Source organism: Brachionichthys hirsutus, chromosome 17, assembly GCF_040956055.1.
Source record: "Brachionichthys hirsutus isolate HB-005 chromosome 17, CSIRO-AGI_Bhir_v1, whole genome shotgun sequence".
Lineage (NCBI taxonomy): Eukaryota > Metazoa > Chordata > Actinopteri > Lophiiformes > Brachionichthyidae > Brachionichthys > Brachionichthys hirsutus.
Window position 1 is genome coordinate 10,544,015 of NC_090913.1, and position 21,955 is coordinate 10,565,969.

A 21,955-nucleotide genomic window follows, 5' to 3' on the forward strand; every position below is an offset into this window, starting at 1 on the left:
AGGATTTACCTGCAAGGTGTTCACAGGCTGTGTGTGCGTGCGTGCGTGTGTGGGCCGAGATGACAGATGGTTACTTTACACACCGTTCACAGAGTGAGAAGAACTTTGACACCTGGGGGGGTCCACCCTTATTTACACCCCCAGGGCACTCACGCTTTGGTTGTTACGCATTTCTCGGCACCGGATGTTGAGGGGTGATGGATTCTAACACCCATTTAACAGTTTGGAGACGTGGTGTTACCGGATGTTACGTTAAGATCGGTGTGAACGATGCCCCAATAACACGCAAAAATCAGGCGGGGGCGGCTGTCATATAACCCGCAACCAATGCGCGGAGAGACCGAATAAAGTTTTGGTTCTGCGCTTCTTGGACCAAACAGAGAGAGAGAGAGAGAGAGAGAGCGCAAGGTGAGAGCGCGCGCGGCAGCCCTGCGAGGACGCGGTTGTTTGTCGTGTGCGCACCGCCGTGCGTCTTTACGCTCACACGCATCTCCCCTCTTCTTCATCGCGCAGCGGCCTCACCTGCGAGGAGCAATGCGGAGGACGGCGGAGCTCCTCGGCGGACACTCCATTGAGTGAAAGACGCTCCGGGCTACTTTTACCATGAAGGAGATCCGCGCAGAGTAACTCACAGAGCAGCGGCATCCACCGGAGGAGGAGGAGGAGGAGGAGGAGGAGGAGGAGATCTTCACCATGACCCGCTAAAGTCGCCAGAGACGCGCGGCGGGGCTTTCTTCTTCCGTTTCGGGCTCCAGATGGACCGCGCGCCGCCGCCGCTGGCCGCTAAGATGCGCTGGATCGCGCTGCTGCTCGCCGGCTTGACCTTTTGGGGCAACGCGACAAACTGTTTCGACTACGAGGAGCCAGACTCCGGTTCTGATGAAGAGGAGAGAGCGGAGAGCCTCGACTACAAGGACCCGTGCAAAGCGGGTGAGTTCCGGGTGAGGCTGTCGTTAAAGCAGATGTTTTCACGTAAAGGTGGCACGTGTGCGTGTGTGCGCGCGTGTGATGACGCTGGAGCGCACTGGTCCAGATGTGCTCGTTTCCCACCCCCTTCGGAGCGATAAGTCAGTGTGAGTGCTGATCGGGTGAATGCCGTGCACGTGCAGCCCGGCCACGATCCTGCCATGCTCGTGCACTCCGGGGACGCACGCGCACGCGTTGAAACGGTGCGACACCGAAAAGTCCGGGTTTTGGTGCAGACAGGGGACAGGCGCGCGTAAGTGTGTGTGTGTGTGCGTGCGTGCGCGCGTTCAGATGTGCAATCAACAAAGATGAGAAACAGCTGCACTCACCTGTGTGAACCCCCCCCCCCCCCCCACACACACACACACACACTCCAAAAGCGCACGTTTTCCTCTCTACAATAATTGTTTTAGGTTTTTTTGCCAAAAAAGTCACCGTAAATGTGACCTCCTGAGTTGTCGATGATTTTCATATTACGTTTAATGTGTAATATGTCAAACTGTCCCGTAATGATACGTGCACGTATGCCTCTGGGTCTCGCACGTGCAAACATGCACGTAAATAAATACACAAGTTGTGAATGCACACGTTTTTGCATCCAACATGAAAACACAGTCGGAAATGAAGGCAGTCATCGCATGCACCTGCAGTAAATGTCCGTTCTGTTGCCGCCAGGTAAAGCGTTTGAGTGTGTGTGTGTGTGTGTGTGTGTGTGTGTGTGTGTGTGTGTGCACCTCGTAAGAAGTGGAAGCGTGGCTCATTCCAGGCCTGACCCGGTGCATCGGTCTGAGTGGTCGGTATTCCGCCTCCTGTTTTTGCTGGGAAAACACAAGGGGAATATTTGGCTGTCTGCTTATCTCCTCCTCCGTAGACAGGAGAACACACATTTCCAGGCCTTTGTGAAGTGATTTCCCTACATGAGCACGCACACGCACACACACACACACGCACACACACACACACACACACACACACAGGAGCAGAACTCCCTCCATTCACCCGAGCTTATCTCTTCCTGGTTGTCTGCATCCTGCTACTCAGCTGGAGATGACACACACACCATGCGCGCACGCACGTACACACACACACACGCAGCCTCATGCAGATGTGCACAAGCTCCAGAGTCATTCATGCTTCCTTCCAAATCACTGTTCTCACTGATTTCTGCAGGGGTTGAGGAGCTAGCTGCTAGCTGCTCGGAGCTTCTGTCCTCGCTTCAATGTGAAACGCTCCCAGTGCAAAGCTAACACGAAGCGGCCTCCGTCACTCCAGCGGAATAAAACCATCCCGTTTATTTAGTATTTATATACACCGACTTGCCGAAGCGGGTCAGGGAGCTCATTGTCTGCAAAGTTAAGACCTTCCCAAAAAATAATAATGGATAATTGTGGCTGATTAGAATCAACCTGCAGAAGTAGGAGAGTAAATGCATTTATTATATTTCAGGAGGCGTTAATACTTGGCCACCATTGGACGCAGGTTCTGGCGGTTCCCAGCAGCTCCTGTGGATTCATTGGTTGACCTCTGCGCTTCTTCTGATGCAGACCTTTGTACTGAAGGGCCAGTTTCTGCTTCAGCGTTTTCTTGTTGAAAATTTAAATACTTTTTTTTTGCAGTGTAACCCCGATAAAGCCTTCGGTTCTGGGTCTTCGACGCCCTTGCAGCTCAGCTTTGGTTTGTGCAGAGCGTAACGCGACGTTGTTAAAGACAGAATTACTAAGGGAACTTTACGTGAAAATGTTTTTTTTAACACTCTGTGCTGAGTCGCCACAAACGGCCAATATAACAAGCTGGCAGCATGTGAATGTGAGATGCTGCGTAGAAATCCAAGCTTCAGTAGGAAACTTGGTCTATTTGCGTTTTATGTGGACATTCACGGCTCGTCTGGTACAAACGGACAAAACACTGAGACCAGCGTTTGCTTGTGTTTGTAAACAGAAAGAAAGATTTTGCAGACATTTGCAAACTTAGTTGGGGGGGGGGGCTCTGGGTGTCCAAACAGCTTGTGTGTGCCTATGTGCATGAACTTAGGAGTTTCTTATTCAAAGTGAAGTCCACCATGTTGGGACAGTCAGCTGCAGCTACTGTTCACCCCCTTCCCCCATCCCTCAGTAGGAAGGAAACTAGAGCGCTGTGTGTGTGTGTGAGGGCCAGCAGTCAGTCCCATTCATATTATATTTAACAGGATTTTCCCGAGCAGAATGCTGCTGCCACCGAGCTTCCAAAAGTCGTCCTCAGGATTCCCACCTCAGCACAAACCCCAGGGCCCGTGCCGAGAGCTCGCTGTTTGTTTTGGGAGCTGCAGAAGCCACGAGTCAGCGCCGCCATCGCTCCGCCCACCTGCAGCGCGTTGCTCAATTATTAAATGTCTGACTGCTTTTATGTCACCTAGGTTCTCCGGATTCTATTAATAGCAGCAATCAGCTGTGCAGATCCGTTTTCATTCAGTAATTTTATGATTTGCATGCAAATGTCCAAAAGCAGCACAGCTTCAAGTGTGATGTTCACGATGTGTTTCGTTTTATTGGACAAAGCACGCTTTGGATCGGCTGGAGCTCAGGACGTGGGAGGTCAATCTTAGTGGAGGGTTGGTAGTTCCATCCCCTGCAGGTCTGACTGCCACACCCAGGAGGTGTCGAGTGAAGTCAAACCAAGGTTAAAGCTGGGAACCTTTGAATTAAGTCTTGCTCCAGAGGTTATAGAAGCAACATTCTGATTGATTTCAGAGAGCTATTGATGATCGGAGACGTGCAAGAATGAACCCAACAGTGGGTCACGCTAATTAACTGTGTTGTTATTGATCCACCTACAGTTCAAACAAAATGCAGACTCAATTTTTAAGTGACTCCTGAACTCTCGTACTTTACGTAACCTTCTTTTCGCCTCGTGCTGCGTAATTGTGACGTTGCACAGCACTGATGTTTTGGTGCGCTTGTTTTTGATCTGACATGCTCTTGTCAGCGCGTAGCAATTACAAAAAAAGCACACGCAGCTGGCTTTGGTTTATGGTTCAAAAATAAAAAAAAAACGTCTGATCCGTCTGCGCTTTATTTCCGGGTCGCTTCAGACACCCAGTTGTTTGCCTCGCTTCTCTGCCATCTGTTTTTAGCTGCGTTCATGCGTGAAGAAACTTTGCCTGCGCTTATCTCTGCACTGTACTCTACAAAAACACACTCACACACACACACACACTGCGGTGTGTAGTAATGCGTCAGTCCTGAAGTGTGTAATTGGGTTTTTGTCAGCGTCTGGGATTATATTTAAGCCTGCAGAGCCTGATGATTAGTGTGAGTGTTTGTGATTCATGATGTTTTTGAAGACATCACAGATGTCAGACTCTGCATTTAACACTGCAGATGCATGCTCAACATCTGTTAAAGAAAATAGGTGTTGAGAATGGCAACACACACTGAACGTTTGCTGGTGACGCTTTCCTCTGCATGATGGATCCTTCAAATTCTGGGGCTCAAGTGAAGCCGTATTGATGGCTGTCTGGATTGAAAGTTTGGATTTTGAACACACTAATTGACAAATTACAACTCAGAATATGTAATTGTGTGGATGTTTGCTTTAATGACCTGGTAGGCCGGAGAGCTTTGTGTGTTTGTTTTTGACTGAGTATTTTTCCTTCCTGACTTATCATTCTGACCTGCAGCACCTGTTGTTGCTCTCAAAGGGTTAATGCGACTAAAGCAGCTTGCACAATGATTGCTTTTGGAGAAACGCCTCAAACGCAGCATAATCCCACACTGTATGTTCATAAGTCACACACAGATAATATGGGAGTGTAAGAGTTCAAACACACTTATATATCTCACTAAGCTCCTCATTAAGGCCACCCTGCAGGTGGGCTAAGATGTAACATAATATGTTTTGTGTGTGTGTGTGTGCGTGTGCGTGTGTTAGATGCACCCCATTTAGTAGAGAATGAAAGAATAATTCAGCAGTGTAAGCGTCTTTGAGTTTTCAGAAAAACGCTATATAAATAAAATGTATTATTATTAATTGTCGGTTGCGTCTTTAAAATGTCAAATGAACAGATAACTGAGATCTAAAAGTGCTTCAATACTAAATGCATGTACGATTTATCATTATGGGATGTCATGCTTGGACTTCAATACTGCATGTAAAGGAGCCCCCATTGTAAATGACAAACAAACCACACTTACGGTGCCGAACGTGTTTCTTTTGCACGCGTTGCTCGTATTTGCACCCCACCCGTCACAAAATAAAGACGCACAAATGAAGTGCGTCTGATTCCTCATTTGTTCGGGCGGCAAAGCAGACAACCCGTCTGCTTGAAGAAGTTGGTAAATCCGTCCGACCTGGTTGCAGGCGCTGCGCGCTTGGAAGAGGAATCGGCCCCTCAGTTAGTCTTTGGTGCATTAGTTGTGCGTTTGTGGGAAAGCTTGCTGCAGTGCCCCTGATGAAGGACAAACAGCAAGGCCCCGGTCAGCATGATGCAGGTCTCCTGGGACACCCGGTGGTTTTTGGATCAATACCTATCCTCCTGCACTTCCCTGCATCTCACTGCCCTCCCTCCTCCTCGCTCACAGGCGTGACTTTGGGCTATTTCTGGTTTCTCTATCGATCAAAAGGGCCCCGACAATCAATGAGCCAAACTTACTATCTCTGCTTGCGTCAGCGCCTTGTCGCTGTATAGCTTCCTGTCCTACGAGTGGACACAAAGCCAATCTGGTATATTTAGGATAATTGTGCTAATGAGGCTTTTTCTTGCCCACAATTGATCATGCTTGCAATAGAGGGGAGCGCCAGTGGAAATGTTGAGCTGCACGCTGTGCAAATTGGGTCGGAGGTGGCGTAATTGTGATACTTTGTGGCTTTACATGGCAAAGCCATTCTGACATCATGCACGCTCTTCAGAGGCAGATAAAGCTCTTTTATACGCAGTGTGTCTGCACGTGCGTTTCGCCCAGTGACTCACTGAATGCAGCCTCTTTTTTTTTTATCTCTTAAGTGCACACAACAAACCTATTTTTTTCTGCACACATACAGTATGTGATTGGTGGATTGATGGTTAGTGCCACGTCACCACATGATAAATGCTTTTGTCTTAAGCTGCACGAGCGCTGATTTGACATTTAAGGTAATGCAAGTTTGCTTCTAAGTTTTTCTTTGTTTTCTTTTGCTAGATGAGAACTTCCATATCTGCATGCTAATCACCGGACTGCCATCGACAGCCAGTTAGCTTAGCTTACATGGAAAAGGAAACTGGAGGAAACAGTTAGCCTGACTCTTCTGAAAGCAACAGAATCACTCACATCCTTAAAGCTCGGCGATGACAATATTATATCCTGTTTGTTTTAATCTGCATGCATCTGTTTGCGTGCAGGGGCCAAAAGCTCTCTCTCTCCATCCGCTGGATGTTCCAGGATCAGCCTCACGATTATACTTGATCTTCACCTTCTTCACCAAAACCTGCTACGAATCGTACATTTTAAAAATATATTTATTAAAAAGCAAGTCTCCATATTCAGATTTAAGCATGCTTTTTTTTTTCACATGGGTGTAATTTCTTCAAGATTTTAAATTGACCCCTTTAAAGATCCATGACATATAATAGATATATAATGCAGGTGGATAATCTTGCAGCAGCCCTACCCTTCGGGTCAGACATTATCCTCCCGTCTAACAAGATATCACTTACCTCCATTCAGCTCCACACACTTTGTCTCTATCTGATATCGTGATTCCTAAGCCATCTGTGTTCATTGTGGTTTTCTGCTCACTGCAACAATAGCTCGCGGTTGAAAACAATGGCCCTCTGACCCCCCGTTTCCTTTAGTGGCAATCCTGATTAGCCAGGTGACAAGCTTCTCCCATGCCATTGTTAATGTATTAGAGACTCGAGTCCCTGCGGAGGACATTAACTCCGCTAATAGCTCTGCGGATCATTTAGCGATGGTTGTCAATCAGTTGCTCATTTTTAGAGTCTGTGTCTTCAGAGGGGAGGAACAGTAAATATGTGCTTTGACTGATGCTGATGGTTGTGCGATGGAAGCGCGGCCACATGCAATGCAAGTAAGTGTTGAAACAAGTCAGAGTCAGAAAGGCTCGAAGGGGGTGTGAGTAGGATGATGCATAGAGATAAGCTGTGGGAACCGGGGTGGTTTTAGGGTCAGGGTTAGGGAACGGTCTTTGTTACTGCCAGTGTGTTTGCAATGATGCAAGTTCCCCACAGATCTGCCATTTAATGACTGCTGTGCATCAAAATGATGACTAATTAGCACATTTTCACCAATCGCGCAATAACCCCGAAACGGAGGCCCATTTCACGCCCCCTTTGTGGCACAACGCTGCTACGGAGTATTGTCAAGATGTTCATTCTCTAAAGAGGCCAAACAAAAATCCTGCAACACTCAGCAACAACTCTACTATTAAGAGTAAAGTTGTTCCTAACTAGGAACAACAAGTCGATGAAGTAGTGGCAGAAACTCCTACTCTGCTTTGAGGACGTGCATTCTCTAAAAAAAAAGCCTGGGAAGAGGGGGGAGTTATTTCAGGGACCAATAATGGTTTTGATTTACTGGAGACAAGGACATGTGGGTAAATGTTTTAAGGGAGACGCTATTAAATGTGAACACATCCTTTAATGTGGATGAGTCATGTCGAAGATTTAAGCCAGATTGTGTGGAAAAATCGCAGGAAGAAAGCATGGGGTGATTCGAGGATGGAGGCGATGTGAAAGGTCGTACAGCCACCAGGGATGGTGGGGGGGGGGGGGGGGGGTAAAGTTGTGCAAAGTTGACAGCGCACGCTGGCTGCTGCCAATTTAAGGTATTTGAATGTAACACAAGTTGGGTCGGTGGGGCGAGAGGACAGCTGTGGCACGACAGGGTTTTCATCAAAGACACCTGAGCTGCCCCGAGTCATGCCGGGGTTTGCTTGTGTAACAGCACCTGCACCTCCCTGCGGGGTGGATGCATCACCTGAGCAGCCTTTAAAAACAGAAATAAAAGGAAAAAAGATTGTATCCTGTTCACTTTTGCTCAGGTTTTAATACTCAGGTGTTAAACGCGGTCAACTTACACCTGCCTGTGATTTCTTTTTAAGCCTTTTTTAACCCCCCCCCCCTCCTCTGTTTCAAACGATTGATTCTTTCACTTATATTTCTAATTGTTAGTTATTCTTAATGGTGCTTCAAGATGGTAGTAGCAGATGTGCTTCATTTTTTTTATCCCATATGGATCTGCTTCATGGCAACGTAACCAAAACCACTTAAATCCCTCCAGGCAGGGAAACCAAAATCATGAGATTATCATCATCAGTTTTCAACTTGACTTTGAGCGATGACAAAGGTGGAGTTCGTGATTGTGTGCGATCCTAACGGATGCTTCTCTCCTAACTTCCAGCTGCTTTCTGGGGCGACATTGCTTTAGACAAGGAAGACCTGCGCATGTTCCAGATCGACAGGACGATAGACCTAACGCGGCACCCACACCTTCGCACGCACTCCAGACAGGGACACACATCTGGTAAGAGGACTCGGTCTGTCGTGTTTTCCATCGGCCCCCACTAAAAACGAGGGATCTGATCCATCTGAGGTCGTCAGCGTTCACTCTTGGTTGCTCGTCTTCTGATGCGCGGCTCTGGTTTGTGTTTCAGGAGGCCTGGAGGAGGAGCGTGGCATCTTGAAGAAAAGAGGATCTTTGTATTTACTGCTGGAGAGAATACACAGGTTTGGCTTTGGTAAGGACTCAGGCAGGCTAGGAGGTTAATTACCTCCACTGATGGTATGATTATTGGTCATTGATCTGCAGGATTAGATGAATACTGAATGGATTTCATGAATCCTGAGAGGTGGATTTGTTTTAGCCCAGAATAGACCCCATAATTAAAAACATTATTCATGAAGTTAACAAACTCTTACCCTAACCCTAAGTCAGCTGCCTTATAATGTAAATTAGTTAAATTCAATCTATCAGTGCATTTATGGACTGATCATACTAATCGATCAGTAATGATTCTGACTGAACTTTAACATGAAAGCGTGAGCTAAAGGCTAATTTGGCTCCTGTTTCTCTCTCTCTCTCTCTCCTTCTTTTGTTAGACTACCTCCCCAAGAACTCCAGCAAGGGGCCTGATAGTCCCAAGGGCCACACTGGGAAAGGTGGGAAGACTGGGAATGTTGTGAAGAGCCGTACTCCACGAGCGGCCACGTCCCGAGCCGAGAGGATATGGCCTGGGGGGGTCATCCCCTATGTCATCGGAGGAAACTTCACCGGTGAGCGGCTCTCCTGGATCGCTGCTTGCGTTGCGATGCTCACCGCTGTGCGAGTGCGTGAACACAGATTGGATGTGTGTGTGTGTGTGTGTGCGTGCGTTCCAGGCAGCCAGAGGGCAATGTTTAAGCAGGCCATGCGTCACTGGGAGAAACAGACATGTGTCACTTTCATTGAGAAGACAGATGAGGAGAGCTACATCGTGTTCACCTACAGACCCTGCGGGTGAGTGCGATGACTCTTTTTTTTTTTTGCGTGCTTTTGATTGTGTGCGTCTCCAGAGTCCTGTTGGAAGGTTTGTCACGGCGAGAGACGACATGGTCACTCAACAATGGCTCCCCTTTCCTTCCTGTCCTGCTCCTGTTTCCCCATCCCACCAATCACGTTGCACGGTGTTCGTATTCTGCAGAGGTGCATTGTTCTGTTTAGTGGCAGCGCCGTGGGGGTCATGGTGTGTTTGTACAGTGGTGGCACTCGGGGTAAGTTTTTGTCTTTGAAATTAGGAGGCTGGGATTTAGCTCCATGAGCTGTTGTTGAGGCTCATGGATATCTTGATCAGGAGTGACATTTTTACAACACATTTGATTGCAACAGCATGAAGAGTTTCTGCAAATGAGGAGTATTGATCAAACAAATGGCACAGTAGTGATGTGACTGTTCATAGCACAGACTCTCTCATCTTTGTGATTATTGATCATTATTTGGATCAATTCAGGCCTTTTAAATATTGTTTTTAGCGGTGCCTGTCAATGTAATTTATCATTTATGTCCATGTTCTTTCATTCGTCCTTTGTTAGAGGGATCAGAAGTAGTATTTTCTCTAACATTAAATACTCAGCATCATTTGTGGTTGTGTAATTTTAATATGAGTCTTGTCTTGAATATTTAGCACTATAAAACACGCTCTATAATATTTGGAGCCTACCTCTACATGTAAACAGAGGAGCGAAAGAGTGGCATGTTAACAGATGATGCCTGTTGCTTCAGTCGCTGTGATTGGCTAGTTGCGTCGAGGATCAAATGCTGTAATCTGATGTATGAAATACCGTGCAGCTTGGATTTGCAGCATGTGCACCAGAGACAGCAGCAATGCATTGGTCGTAGTAACGCAGTATATCTGTGGCAGTAGTTGTGCTGGGTGAGACTGCAGTGACTCCTGATTCTAACCCTGCAATCAGCTCACTGGGTAGCTTTAATCAGATTTGTTAGCCTTGCACGCATGTCTCAGCTGAAACGGAAAAAAAAGAAACGTTTGTGTGTGTGTCTTTGTTTTGTGATTTGAGAATCCACATCTTATTCACACTGGCTTGTGAAACTGAAATGTTGTCGGTGCGGCGCATGCAAATAAATCATGCTTCTTTTCCTCCTCTGGCAAACGGAAGGAAAGGAAACCCTGAAAAGGCCGTGGGTTTGTGCGAATGCGTGTGTGTGTGTGTGTCCGTGCAGCCTTGCTGAGGCCTTCTCCTTTGCCAAATGTGTAGTAACTCCTTGCTAATTCTTACTAGGTGCTGCTCCTATGTGGGTCGCCGTGGCAACGGGCCCCAGGCTATATCCATAGGCAAGAACTGCGACAAGTTTGGCATAGTGGTGCATGAATTGGGTCACGTCATTGGCTTCTGGCACGAGCACACACGTCCTGACCGTGACGATCACGTGACCATCATCCGCGATAACATCCAACCAGGTGAGACTCGGCACCCCCCAGAGGCTTCTGGGTAAAGTCATCGAGGACTGTTTCTATTTTTGTGGGTGTGAATGTGTGAAAGCCACTTCTCCCTGAACGATGTCTGACAGGTGTGAAATTAAACAGTCTATCAAACCCGACCCAAGTTTTCATAAAAAAAACCCACACATTTGAAGCCTCTGTTGCCCAGCCTATAGGCTTTATGATACATGTGAGTGCAGGTATAAATAATCTAATTGTATGTTTTTATTAGCACACACAACTAATGCAGCTGTCTTCGCTTGTGCGTGTATTTGTGTGTGAATATGTTCCCATCTTCCTAGGCCAGGAATATAACTTCCTCAAGATGGAGCCAGGGGAGGTCAACTCCCTCGGGGAGCCGTACGATTTTGACAGCATCATGCACTACGCCAGAAACACCTTCTCAAGGTAACCAGCTGCACAGATTGTCTATGCGTCTGGGGTGTGTCACAAAATAAAGCATAGTCCTTACGTCTGGAAAAGTCTCGGCCAGATCCCACTCACTTCACAACTCACCTGAAGAACCCACAGAACACACAAAGAGGTCACACAGCTATGTTACAAAGCTTTGATGCTGCATTCATCTTTTTTTATTTGATGTCATTGTGTTAAATCTCTCTTCCTCACCGTAGGGGCATGTTCCTCGACACGATCCTTCCAACCAGAGATGAAAACGGAGTGCGACCCGCCATTGGCCAGCGGACCAGGCTCAGCAAAGGAGACATTGCACAGGCGAGGAAGTTGTATAGGTGCCCAGGTATGGCTAGTTTTACTATGAAACCTCATCCTGTGTGTGTGTGTGTGTGTCGTGAAACGGTTGCTGTTTATCGGCTCGTATCTTCGGTGTAAAACGTTCCCGCCCATCCACACTCCGAGGCCCAGAGGTGAAGTTGAGTAATTTGTTTTTCCTTGGGCTTCTCTGGTTTTGGTTTTGCACACATTACACACATTGCTCTTCCCTTCCGTGCGGTTCTGCCGTCCCGGCGGTCCTGTTTGGGAGGTTCTGACGTGATCTGGACCTGCGCTGAAAGCAGAGCTGTGCAGTTTGGGTGTATTATGATGCTTCCGCCACTTCTGTCTGTCATACACACTTTACACGTCCTTCACTCCATGTGAGACAAATTGCATAAAATCCTTTTGTGTGTGTGTTTGTGTATTTTTACCAATTTATATTCTATTTCTACGTCTTTATTTGCCATTAATAGCTCCATATAGTAAAGTCTTTATAGGAGACACTATATTTTATGCAATATAACCCAATTCTGAATCTGGATTGAGAACAAGGTTGTGTTTTCGCCTCCCAGCTGGAAATAAGCACATCTTCCACCTCATAAGCCCACATGTGAGTGATACCACATTCACTGGCAGATGTACCGAGCCCCAGGGCATTGTGGAGGGGAAAACAGCACGGATGATGGGATTGGAGGGGGCACATTTGGCTAACCTCCTTTTTGAGAAAGAGCAGCAGCGTTAAACTTGCAGTGAAGAATAAAGAACGCCGTTTTTTCCGCCGAATTCCCATCCAGCCGCTGCATATTTATCTTTGTTGTCCCTCGCTCTCGCTCACTTGCAGAAATGACTCTACTGTGGGCTGCAAAGGCTTGTTTTGGAGGGAAATTAATTCCTTTCCTGTTTTCAGAATTAGCAATACATGACTAACAGTTTCCATACGCACAGATCACATATTATTAAAAAATAGTCTTTGGCAGATAGTGTTTTGACCTTTTTGTTTGGTCAAAATACAAGATAAATGATGTCGGAGCCATGTGTTCTTTAGTCTTGTGCAGAGTACACAAGCGAAAGGATCATGCAAAACAGAAAGAAAAACCGCGATGATGCAATGCCATCTGTGTGTGTGTGTGTGTGTGTGTGTGTGTGTGTTTTTCTGTGTCGCAGCATGTGGAGAGACGCTCCAAGAGTCGACGGGGAACTTCTCGTCTCCCGGTTACCCCAATGGGTACCCGTCATATACACACTGTGTCTGGAGGATATCTGTCACACCTGGAGAAAAGGTGCGTGCACAGTGCACACACACACACACACACACGTTGATTGGCTAATGACAAAAGCGTGTTAGAGAGGTGACATCTCGACTGATTTGACACATTTACTTCTGCACCTCCAGATTGTGCTTAACTTCACCACCATGGATCTGTATAAAAGCAGCCTGTGTTGGTACGACTACATAGAAGTTCGGGACGGCTACTGGAGGAAAGCGCCGCTGCTCGGTAAGATCAAGGCAGCGTCCGCCGGTGGCCTCTGAGCTGAACGAAGGCCAGAAACCACAGTTTGAGCCCTCATGAAATGGCATTTCTAATTCAATTCGAATCAATCTTCATTCGTGTTTTAATTCATGCTGTCATCACCTCAGATCATTAAGGCAGCTGTGACTATCAGATGCGTTGGCCCTGAGAACTCAAAACACCGAAGCTGATGTTTGGCAGAGATGAAAATCTTCAACAAATTGTCAACACATGTGTAGGAAAAAAAAGAAAAAGAGAAATGCCCCTAAGTGAGACAAAACAGCCAAAGCGAGCAGATAAGACTAAATGTTTCCAGGAGATGCTAAAAAGGGATGAACATGATTTGAGACTCATGCAGCTTTTGATGTCGGGTTCCAGAAAGTGGTTTTGGAAAATAAGATGGAGGGGGGGGTTCCTCCTAAAATCATCGCAAGCTGTCTTGTCGTCATTCTGTAGTGCACTGAAGTGATGGAGGAGGCTGTATTTTTTTTAATGCATGTAATTCCGTGTTTCTCCCTGTGCTTCTAACAGGCAGGTTTTGTGGAGATAAAGTTCCCGACGTCTTGATCTCCACCGACAGCCGGATGTGGATTGAGTTCCGCAGCAGCAGCAACTGGGTGGGAAAAGGCTTCGCTGCGATTTACGAAGGTAATTCCATCCCCGTGCAAAACGATTCAGCGGATTGATAAAGACATTGGTAAACAGTGCTGCGGTTGATACCGGTCTGTCCCGTGCAGCGATCTGTGGAGGGGAAATCTCCAAGGACTCGGGGCAGATCCAGTCTCCTAATTATCCCGATGACTACAGGCCCTCCAAAGAGTGTGTGTGGAGGATCACTGTGTCCGAGGGATACAATGTCGGACTCAGCTTCCAGGCCTTCGAGGTGACTCGGCCCTTATGTGTGTGTGTGTGTGTGTTTACTCCTGCCCTCCTTTTGCGTGTGTGTGTGTGTGTGTGCCCATTGTCTGGGTCAGATTTCACGCTTGTGTAGCTGCTAGGATGTTAATAACGGCGATGGTGAGTGTGAGAGACACTGAGAAGGATTGGGTTTATAGTATTAACCCCGTAAAATTCCCGATGTGCTAAATGTCTCAATCTGTGTCCAACGTGACTTCACACAGGTGAGGTAGTGGTTAGCGCTGTCGCCTCACAGTAAGGAGGTACTGGGTTCGAGTCCTACCTGTCCGGCGTTTGTATATTCTCCCCGTGCTCGCCTTCCGGGTTCTTTGGTTTTCTCCCACCTCCAAAAACATGGAAGTCGGGTGAATTGGGCACACCAAAATTGTCTGTGAGTGTGTGTGCGTGGTTGTTTGTCAGTTGTGTGGCGACGCTTCCGGGGTGTACCCCGCCTCTCACCCAAAGCAACATCCGTGGCCTGCGAGGGGGGAAAATGGAAATGGAGCTGTCAACCGCTACGTCACATCTTTTGCAGATTGAGAGGCACGACAGCTGCGCTTACGACTACCTGGAGGTCCGAGATGGCCCTCTGGAGACGAGCCCTCTGATTGGCCGGTTCTGCGGCTATGACAAACCAGAGGATGCCCGCGCCACTTCACACACACTGTGGATGAAGTTCGTGTCAGACGGGACGGTCAACAAGGCCGGCTTCGCTGCTAACTTTTTCAAAGGTGTGCCTGAGTGTGTGTGTGTGTGTGTGATCTGATTGCATTCTCTCTCACGGCTTTTAACCAAAGTGCTCCGTGTGTGTACAATGTGTTCTGACGTGTGTGTTTTCCAGAGGAGGACGAGTGTTCCAAGCCAGACAATGGTGGATGTGACCAGAAGTGTGTAAACACTCTTGGCAGCTTCAAGTGTGCCTGTGACCCGGGCTATGAACTAGCTCCTGACAAAAAGAGCTGTGAAGGTAAAAGTGTGTGTCTTGTGTAACACTGGATTCATGTTTGTACATATACATTCCTTTTGTATGCCTCTGTAGGATATGAGTCTGTCGTCAGAAAAAAACCCCCACAAAAAACATCCGCCTCCATCAACAGGAAAAAGCATTTCTCTGACACATGCCTCGCCGCTGCATCGGCACAAAGGCTGTGAAAATCCTCTAATCCCAGGAAACAAATCAAATAGCCGTAATGACCCACATACTGGAAGCAGCGAACAAGCCGCTTCGCTTCGCAGAGAAAGTCCCCCTGCATCGTGATTTACACCAAATATAATCTTCCATTTGTTTTGTTTGTATTTTCAGATTCCTCAGCCATGAAAACAAACCTTAACAATTGGATTAACGTTGATATCATTATTAGTTTAGAAGATATTCACAAAAAGCGTCACTTTCAGTAATGGATTCGGAAAAAAAAACAGAACCTCCTTGGTGGAGGTAAACATGGTTGTGTATGGTATGCCATGCAATGGCGACGTTCCACTGATTCTGTTATTGATTCAGCACCATCTCCGCTGGATCTGGAGAACCCCCACTATAGAACCAAGATCCATATGAAAGCATTAAAGCCTCTCTTGTAAAAAAAAAAAAAAAAGACTTTCACAGCCATGTTTCTGAATCTGTGTGCTTCCCAGCTGCATGTGGCGGCCTCCTGTCCAAGCTGAATGGGACCGTCAGCACTCCCGGCTGGCCTAAGGAGTACCCGCCCAACAAGAACTGCGTGTGGCAGGTGGTTGCTCCCACTCAGTACCGCATCTCCATGCAGTTCGAGGCGTTCGAGCTGGAGGGAAATGAGGCGAGTGTGTCTGTGTGTTCATAAAAGTCCGTGTTTGAGTGTTTGCCAGGTGGATTATTTTATTTTATTTTTCATTTTTTTTAAAGTCTTATTTGTATTTCTTAGGTGTGTAAATATGATTTTGTGGAGGTGCGCAGCGGCCTCTCGTCCGATTCTAAGCTGCATGGTAAATACTGTGGCACCGAAGTCCCTGAAGTCATCACGTCTCAATACAACAACATGAGGATTGAGTTCAAGTCCGACAATACCGTCTCCAAGAAAGGCTTCAAGGCTCACTTTTTCTCAGGTAAAACAGGCACGATTATGTCTGTGTGTGTGTATGTGTGTGTAAAACAATTCAAGTGTGTCATGTAAAGATGGACTGTAGAGAATTCTCTTAACCCCAATATACCAGGTAAACTTATGACAGTCTATGATCTGGGCCTCCTGCCCACCTCCTGCTCCTGATCCAAAAGTTAACTTCAGCGCTACATTTTGCCTTTTCCTCCAAAGTTGCTGTGTGAACGGCTCTTATTGTTGGAAACTGCAAGTTGGCAAGGATGCAGTAACTTTAGGGAGATCCCTCCGGCCTCCCACACACGACTAATCTGCGTGTGTGTGTGTGTGTGAAAGCTACAATGGAAATGGTGTAGCATCTCCTGCAAAGCCTCTTAGGCTGCGATTGGTTAAGACTGAGCCCACAATAGCACAGTAATACCACACCAGACACAAACACACACGTAGAAGAAGAAAAGAGGAGGATTTAGTGTTTTCATTAAAAGCTAATCCAGCTTGATTCACAAGCTCTTGAGTCGAGGTGAGACGTAAGTAAAGTAATAGTAGAATAAACTTTATTGTTCCCGATGGGGGGGGGGGGGGGGGCAGTCTTGGCTGCAGCGCTGCAGGCTGTTGCATCGCATGCGTAACGGCTGGGCTCGAGCATCCTCACACACACACACACACACACACACACACACAGTGAGTGAATGAGAGTTCAGTGGCTTGAAGCTGGAACATCTGTGTCTGATCCCACATCCCTTCATCGGGATCTGTCTCACTTACACTCGCCTCCGTCTCCCACGCCCCCTTCCTATATGCTCCGTCTGCCCATGCTGTCATCGGTAAATTCCCAACTCTCAGCTTCTGTCTCTGACACCATCGCTGTTGTCAACGTGGCAGCCCCTCCCACACACACATACACACACACACACACAAGCGCACACAGAGCTCGGTTCCTCCTCCGTTCAGCTTCCAGTAAAAGGTTCTTTTGTCATCACCCATCCACACGGAGGAGCGGTCACATGTTTGCCTCGTTGCATTCAGGCGTTGATGCAGAAAATCAGTTATCATAGTTGGATCCAGATTTATGGATCATAAATCTAGTTGAATTATTCATGAAGGGAATTCGTGGTCAACTCAACCCCCCCCCCCCCCCCCCCCAAAAAAAAGTGTTTTCCCCAAAGACAAAGAAGCGCTCGTCACATTTGAGTTCCCTCTGGGGTGGCGAGTTTAACACATCAGATTGTTGTGGCTGTAGCAGCACAGCTGACCCGGGTTCAGCTGTTATGGTCAGAAAAGGTCAGAGGTCAACCACAATCATGAACAGTATCTTGTATGATCGCTCCTTTTTTTTTATTCATGAAGTGGCACTTCACTTTCTTGCTAACCGTCCCATCCTAGTTTCCACCTTGTCTTTTTTTACTGTCTGGTACTGTCATCTCACTCTGTTTCCTATCACCCCCCCCCCCCCCCCCCCCCCGGCCTTGAGGCCTCACCCCCTTCCACTTCCACACACATTTTGCTGCCTCCACGTGAGTGATGTGTTGCACGTGTGTGTGTGTCTCTCGCAGACAAAGACGAGTGCAGCAAGGACAACGGCGGCTGCCAGCACGAGTGCATCAACACGGTGGGCTCGTACGTTTGCCAGTGCCGCCACGGCTTTGTGCTGCACGAGAACAAGCATGACTGCAAGGAAGGTGGGTTTCACGTGCACCCGCGTCAGCACGCACACCGGCATGAAATCAGCGGCGCGCACACGCACGTGCTCGTCCACAAGGGCAGCCGCCGCCCATCGTACGGCCGTCGCTCCGTCCATTCGCATCAGAGCCCGCCTGACGTCGGGCTGGCGCTTTCCATTTGGGGGGGGGGGGGGGGGCTGAAGGCGGCGCGTTAAGCTACAAAGATTCAAATGTTTGACTTTTACAAGTCTAAAAAAAAAAACCTCCAGTTGTTGATCTTGGATGAGGATAGATTGAAATCCTTTTGGTGTGTGCGTTACTGACACACACACACACATGCATACGCTGTAGAGCTGACATATTATACTGGACTCTTTGAAGTTGAACTTTTGAACACTTCTCTGAAGGCTGCTCATAAAAACGCTCACGTTTCAAACATCTGTGGTCTTGAACGCCTCGCAAGCCTCGCTATCTTCCTGTGTTCATGCGAGCGCCTGTGTGTGTGTGTGTGTGTGTGTGGATTAGGCCAGCTTGCCCTCAGCCTCATCCTTTTCCCATCACACAGTGTCCCATGCTTGTGTACGTAAAAAAAAAAAAAAACATCATTGTGTGTCTGTGAAAGTATTAACACAGAATTGTGTAACAAGGAAATGACAGACATCTGTTAAACCTGAACTTTATGGAGGGTAATCTTTGATGTTGTTGCTTCAACTGTTTCCTGCTCTTGATTTTAACCATTACATAAAAGCTGCTTTTAATACTTTGTCATAAAACGCATGCCGATGTGACGTCTCATCCGTGTCCTTCTGTACGCGGGTTCAGTTTGCCTCAATAAAAGCCGTCTCTCTGGAATCCATCTCGCCGTCTTGTTCATGCTTCCTTCATCCCATCATGTCGTTCAGTCGGCTCCTGACGCGCACACACACAGATAAAGTCCTAGGATTGTGTAGATTTTTTAGAAAAATGCAAGCTTAGGATCGAGATCTTTAGGATCCGCACTTAGATGTTCTGCTTTTATTTCAGAGATCTGTCTTCATGTCTTATTGATTAATGACTACTGTGATTTGCAGACATGATTTTAAACAGCATGTAATTATAAGAAAAGCTTGTCATGTTATACATTCAAATGGTAATAACGTTCATCTGCAAATGGAGTAACGTGCAGCACCATTATGCTATCATATAGCCTTTTAGCTGTCTTTCTTAGCGGTGGTTATTCAGAACGTGCACGCACGCACGTCCACGTCTCCGTGTGAGATTCACACCGAATTATGCCATCAGGATGTGTTTCTTTGAAATCTTTGCTCGGCTTCTCAGTCTTTTTGCTTCTCTTGTTTCTCTTCTTCCTGTTTCATTTCCATTTCCTCTGACCTTTTCCTTTGCAGCCATGATTTTAACTTCCTCTCCATTTGTCTCTGTGTGTGTGTGTGTGTGGATATTCATGCATGTCCCCAGCTGAGTGTGAGCACAAGATCCACAGCCCGACTGGGACCCTGAGCAGCCCCAACTGGCCGGATAAATATCCCAGCCGTAAGGAATGCACGTGGGACATCACGGCCACGCCGGGACACCGAGTCAAGATCGTGAGTGGGATTTCAGCTTTCAGGCCTTGTGAAGTGGACGACTTCCTCTTCCTTCTTCTGAATAAAACATAACTCTCTCTGTGGGGTCTGTCTATCTATCTATCTTCTTCTTTTTGCACACAATCATTTGCACAATAACACTTGCATGTCTTCTGGCCAATCACGACACATCATGTAATTTTTCAAGCAAAATTCCCTCGGATCCAGTGACGCAAACTGTTTTTTTTAAAGCCATGTGGGAGAGAATTCTGAGCGAATAGAAAGCCTCGCAGCTCGCGGTGAGGAGATAGAACCCTGTGTACAATAACTGTGGATTCATTCTGGCAGCCAGCGATGCTGAGCTGAAGGCAGTCAAATCCTTCACCACCCACTTTATTTTGCTTCATTTTTCTGTCACATCTTTCTCTCATTTGTTGCCTCCTGCTGACAGGAGTTAGGTAGACGGTGTCCGTTTGTCCCAAATGAGACGGCAAAGGATCTGCAGCTGCTGGGATCAGGCTTTTGACCGTTTAAGATTGAAAATATTTTATTTTTGTCATCTAACTAATCGATTTATACACTAACCTATAATCCCAAACCTGGAACCCAGATTGATCCTCACAAAAATTCAAGCGGAGGCGCACACACTCTCACACTCACATAACATGCTTTAGATAATCCTCCTAAAGTCTACTCAGGCTCTCGTGCAGATAGTGTCACACGAACACAGTGCAGTCTGTACAATGTACGCACACACACAAACTCACACTCCCCACTGCGGCTCCCCAGCTGTCTATAATAAATTTATTTTACTCCACTTTTTTTTAAATAATTAGACTCTTGGAACAGTGGACATTTTTACAATCGTGATATTACAGATATCATTTTGCGTGCAGTCTCTCCATAAAACTTTGTGTAAACTTCGCCTCTGCTTCTCCGTCTCCTCCCTTGTCAGACCTTCAACGAGTTTGAGATCGAGCAGCACCAGGAATGTGCGTACGATCACCTGGAGGCCTTCGACGGGGACAGCGGCACGGCGGCCATCCTGGGTCGCTTGTGCGGCAGCAAGACCCCGGAGCAGCTAATCTCCACAGACAACAAGATGTACCTGCGCTTCATTTCAGACGCCTCGGTTCAAAGGAAGGGCTTCCAGGCCACCCATTCCACAGGTGTGTGCCTGGGGGGGGAGGGGAGGGGAGGGGCGGGTCAAGTTCTCTCTCCGCTCTGCATACATGATGGAAATCCATCCTGAAATCGAATCTGTTCTTGACTACAAATCGACCAAAAGCCACATTTTCAGATTAAAATTCCGTCCTAATCCCGTGACTCTGCAGAATGTGGAGGCCGGCTGAAGGCAGAGGCCCGCCAGAGGAACCTCTACTCTCACTCCCAGTTCGGAGACAATAACTACCCGGGTCACACCGACTGTGAGTGGCTGCTGACGGCGGACCAGGGCCACGGCGTCGAGCTGAGCTTCGTCACCTTTGAGGTAGAGGAGGAAGCCGACTGCGGCTACGACTACATTGAACTGTACAGCGGGTACGACGCCAACTCGCACCGACTCGGACGCTTCTGCGGCTCAGGGGTAAGACGGGAAGCCGCTTCTCCAAAGGTTTTATTCACCACATCTCATCCGGCCACTTTAATTGTGAACGGCCTTCAGTCGGGCCGACATTAAAAGTGTCAGCGAGAGAGAGGTGAAGGGTTCTTCATCCAGCGGTGGGAGAAACCGTGGAGGAGTGTGGAGGGAGGACGAAAACCCGAATCCGTGCTCATCTTTGTCCTTGGCGGGCATTCCTCACTTCGCTTTCGGTCAAACCGTTGCTGCGACCCCCCCGCCCCCCTCCCTCCAAAGTCATAACAAGGCGGGAGATAGAGAATGTGCAAATGCATTTACACACTTTCATCACATCTTCTTTATAAAGCACTCGTTTTTCGTACGCCTTTTTCGTCTTTGGCGAGTGGGATGATCGGTAAACACAAAGAGGAGGCGGGGCAACAGAACAGAACCATTATGTAAGGTGTTTTATTGTTACCTATATGTCATGTCTGACAAACGTATCTCTCTGCCTTCCCCTCCTCAGCCCAGGGAGGGGATCTATTCGCCCGGGAGTGCAGTGCTCATCCGCTTCCATAGCGACGACACAATCAGCAAGAAGGGCTTCCACATCCGTTACACGAGCACCAAGTTCCAGGAGAGCCTTCACACCAGGAAATGACCTCGCATGCAGCGCTTGACCTCTGACCTCTGTCACCCTAACCTTCACCACGGCAAAGAAAAGCACAGCCCGCCTCCCTCCTCTCGGACCCAAACACTTGCCGTGGACGACGGCCAGCCACAGGAGGGGGGGGGGGGGGTACGTAGGTGAACATTTGTCCGCCTCCGTGGCTCCACACAGGTTATCGTGTGAGACGAGACAGGAAGAACAGGAAGACATCAAACGTGAGACTCAACCCATGTGGGGGGAAACGCGGAGGTTATCGAACGCACCGTTTCTGTGGAGGAGGTGGTTTCCGTTCGCGGACATGAACCTCCCCTCGGTGCGGACACAGGGTGGCTGAAGATCGGTTTTGCCGAGATGCAAATGCAAACAAAAGAGCACCAACAC

The 21,955-nt window shown here is 47.7% G+C and overlaps 1 protein-coding gene across 1 annotated transcript; it reads left to right on the plus strand.

Annotated features, from left to right (window-relative positions):
• Positions 1 to 755: 755 nt before the first annotated feature.
• Positions 756 to 21,565, plus strand: tll1 (tolloid-like 1). The gene is made up of 21 exons (XM_068750621.1): positions 756 to 930; positions 8,340 to 8,462; positions 8,593 to 8,676; positions 9,038 to 9,211; positions 9,317 to 9,434; positions 10,715 to 10,893; positions 11,217 to 11,322; positions 11,547 to 11,671; positions 12,811 to 12,926; positions 13,040 to 13,142; positions 13,689 to 13,805; positions 13,895 to 14,040; positions 14,590 to 14,785; positions 14,896 to 15,021; positions 15,687 to 15,847; positions 15,953 to 16,133; positions 17,677 to 17,802; positions 19,240 to 19,367; positions 20,302 to 20,515; positions 20,681 to 20,931; positions 21,431 to 21,565. The coding sequence occupies exons 1-21, from the start codon at positions 756 to 758 to the stop codon at positions 21,563 to 21,565; spliced, it is 3,084 nt and encodes a 1,027-aa protein (XP_068606722.1).
• Positions 21,566 to 21,955: the final 390 nt, after the last annotated feature.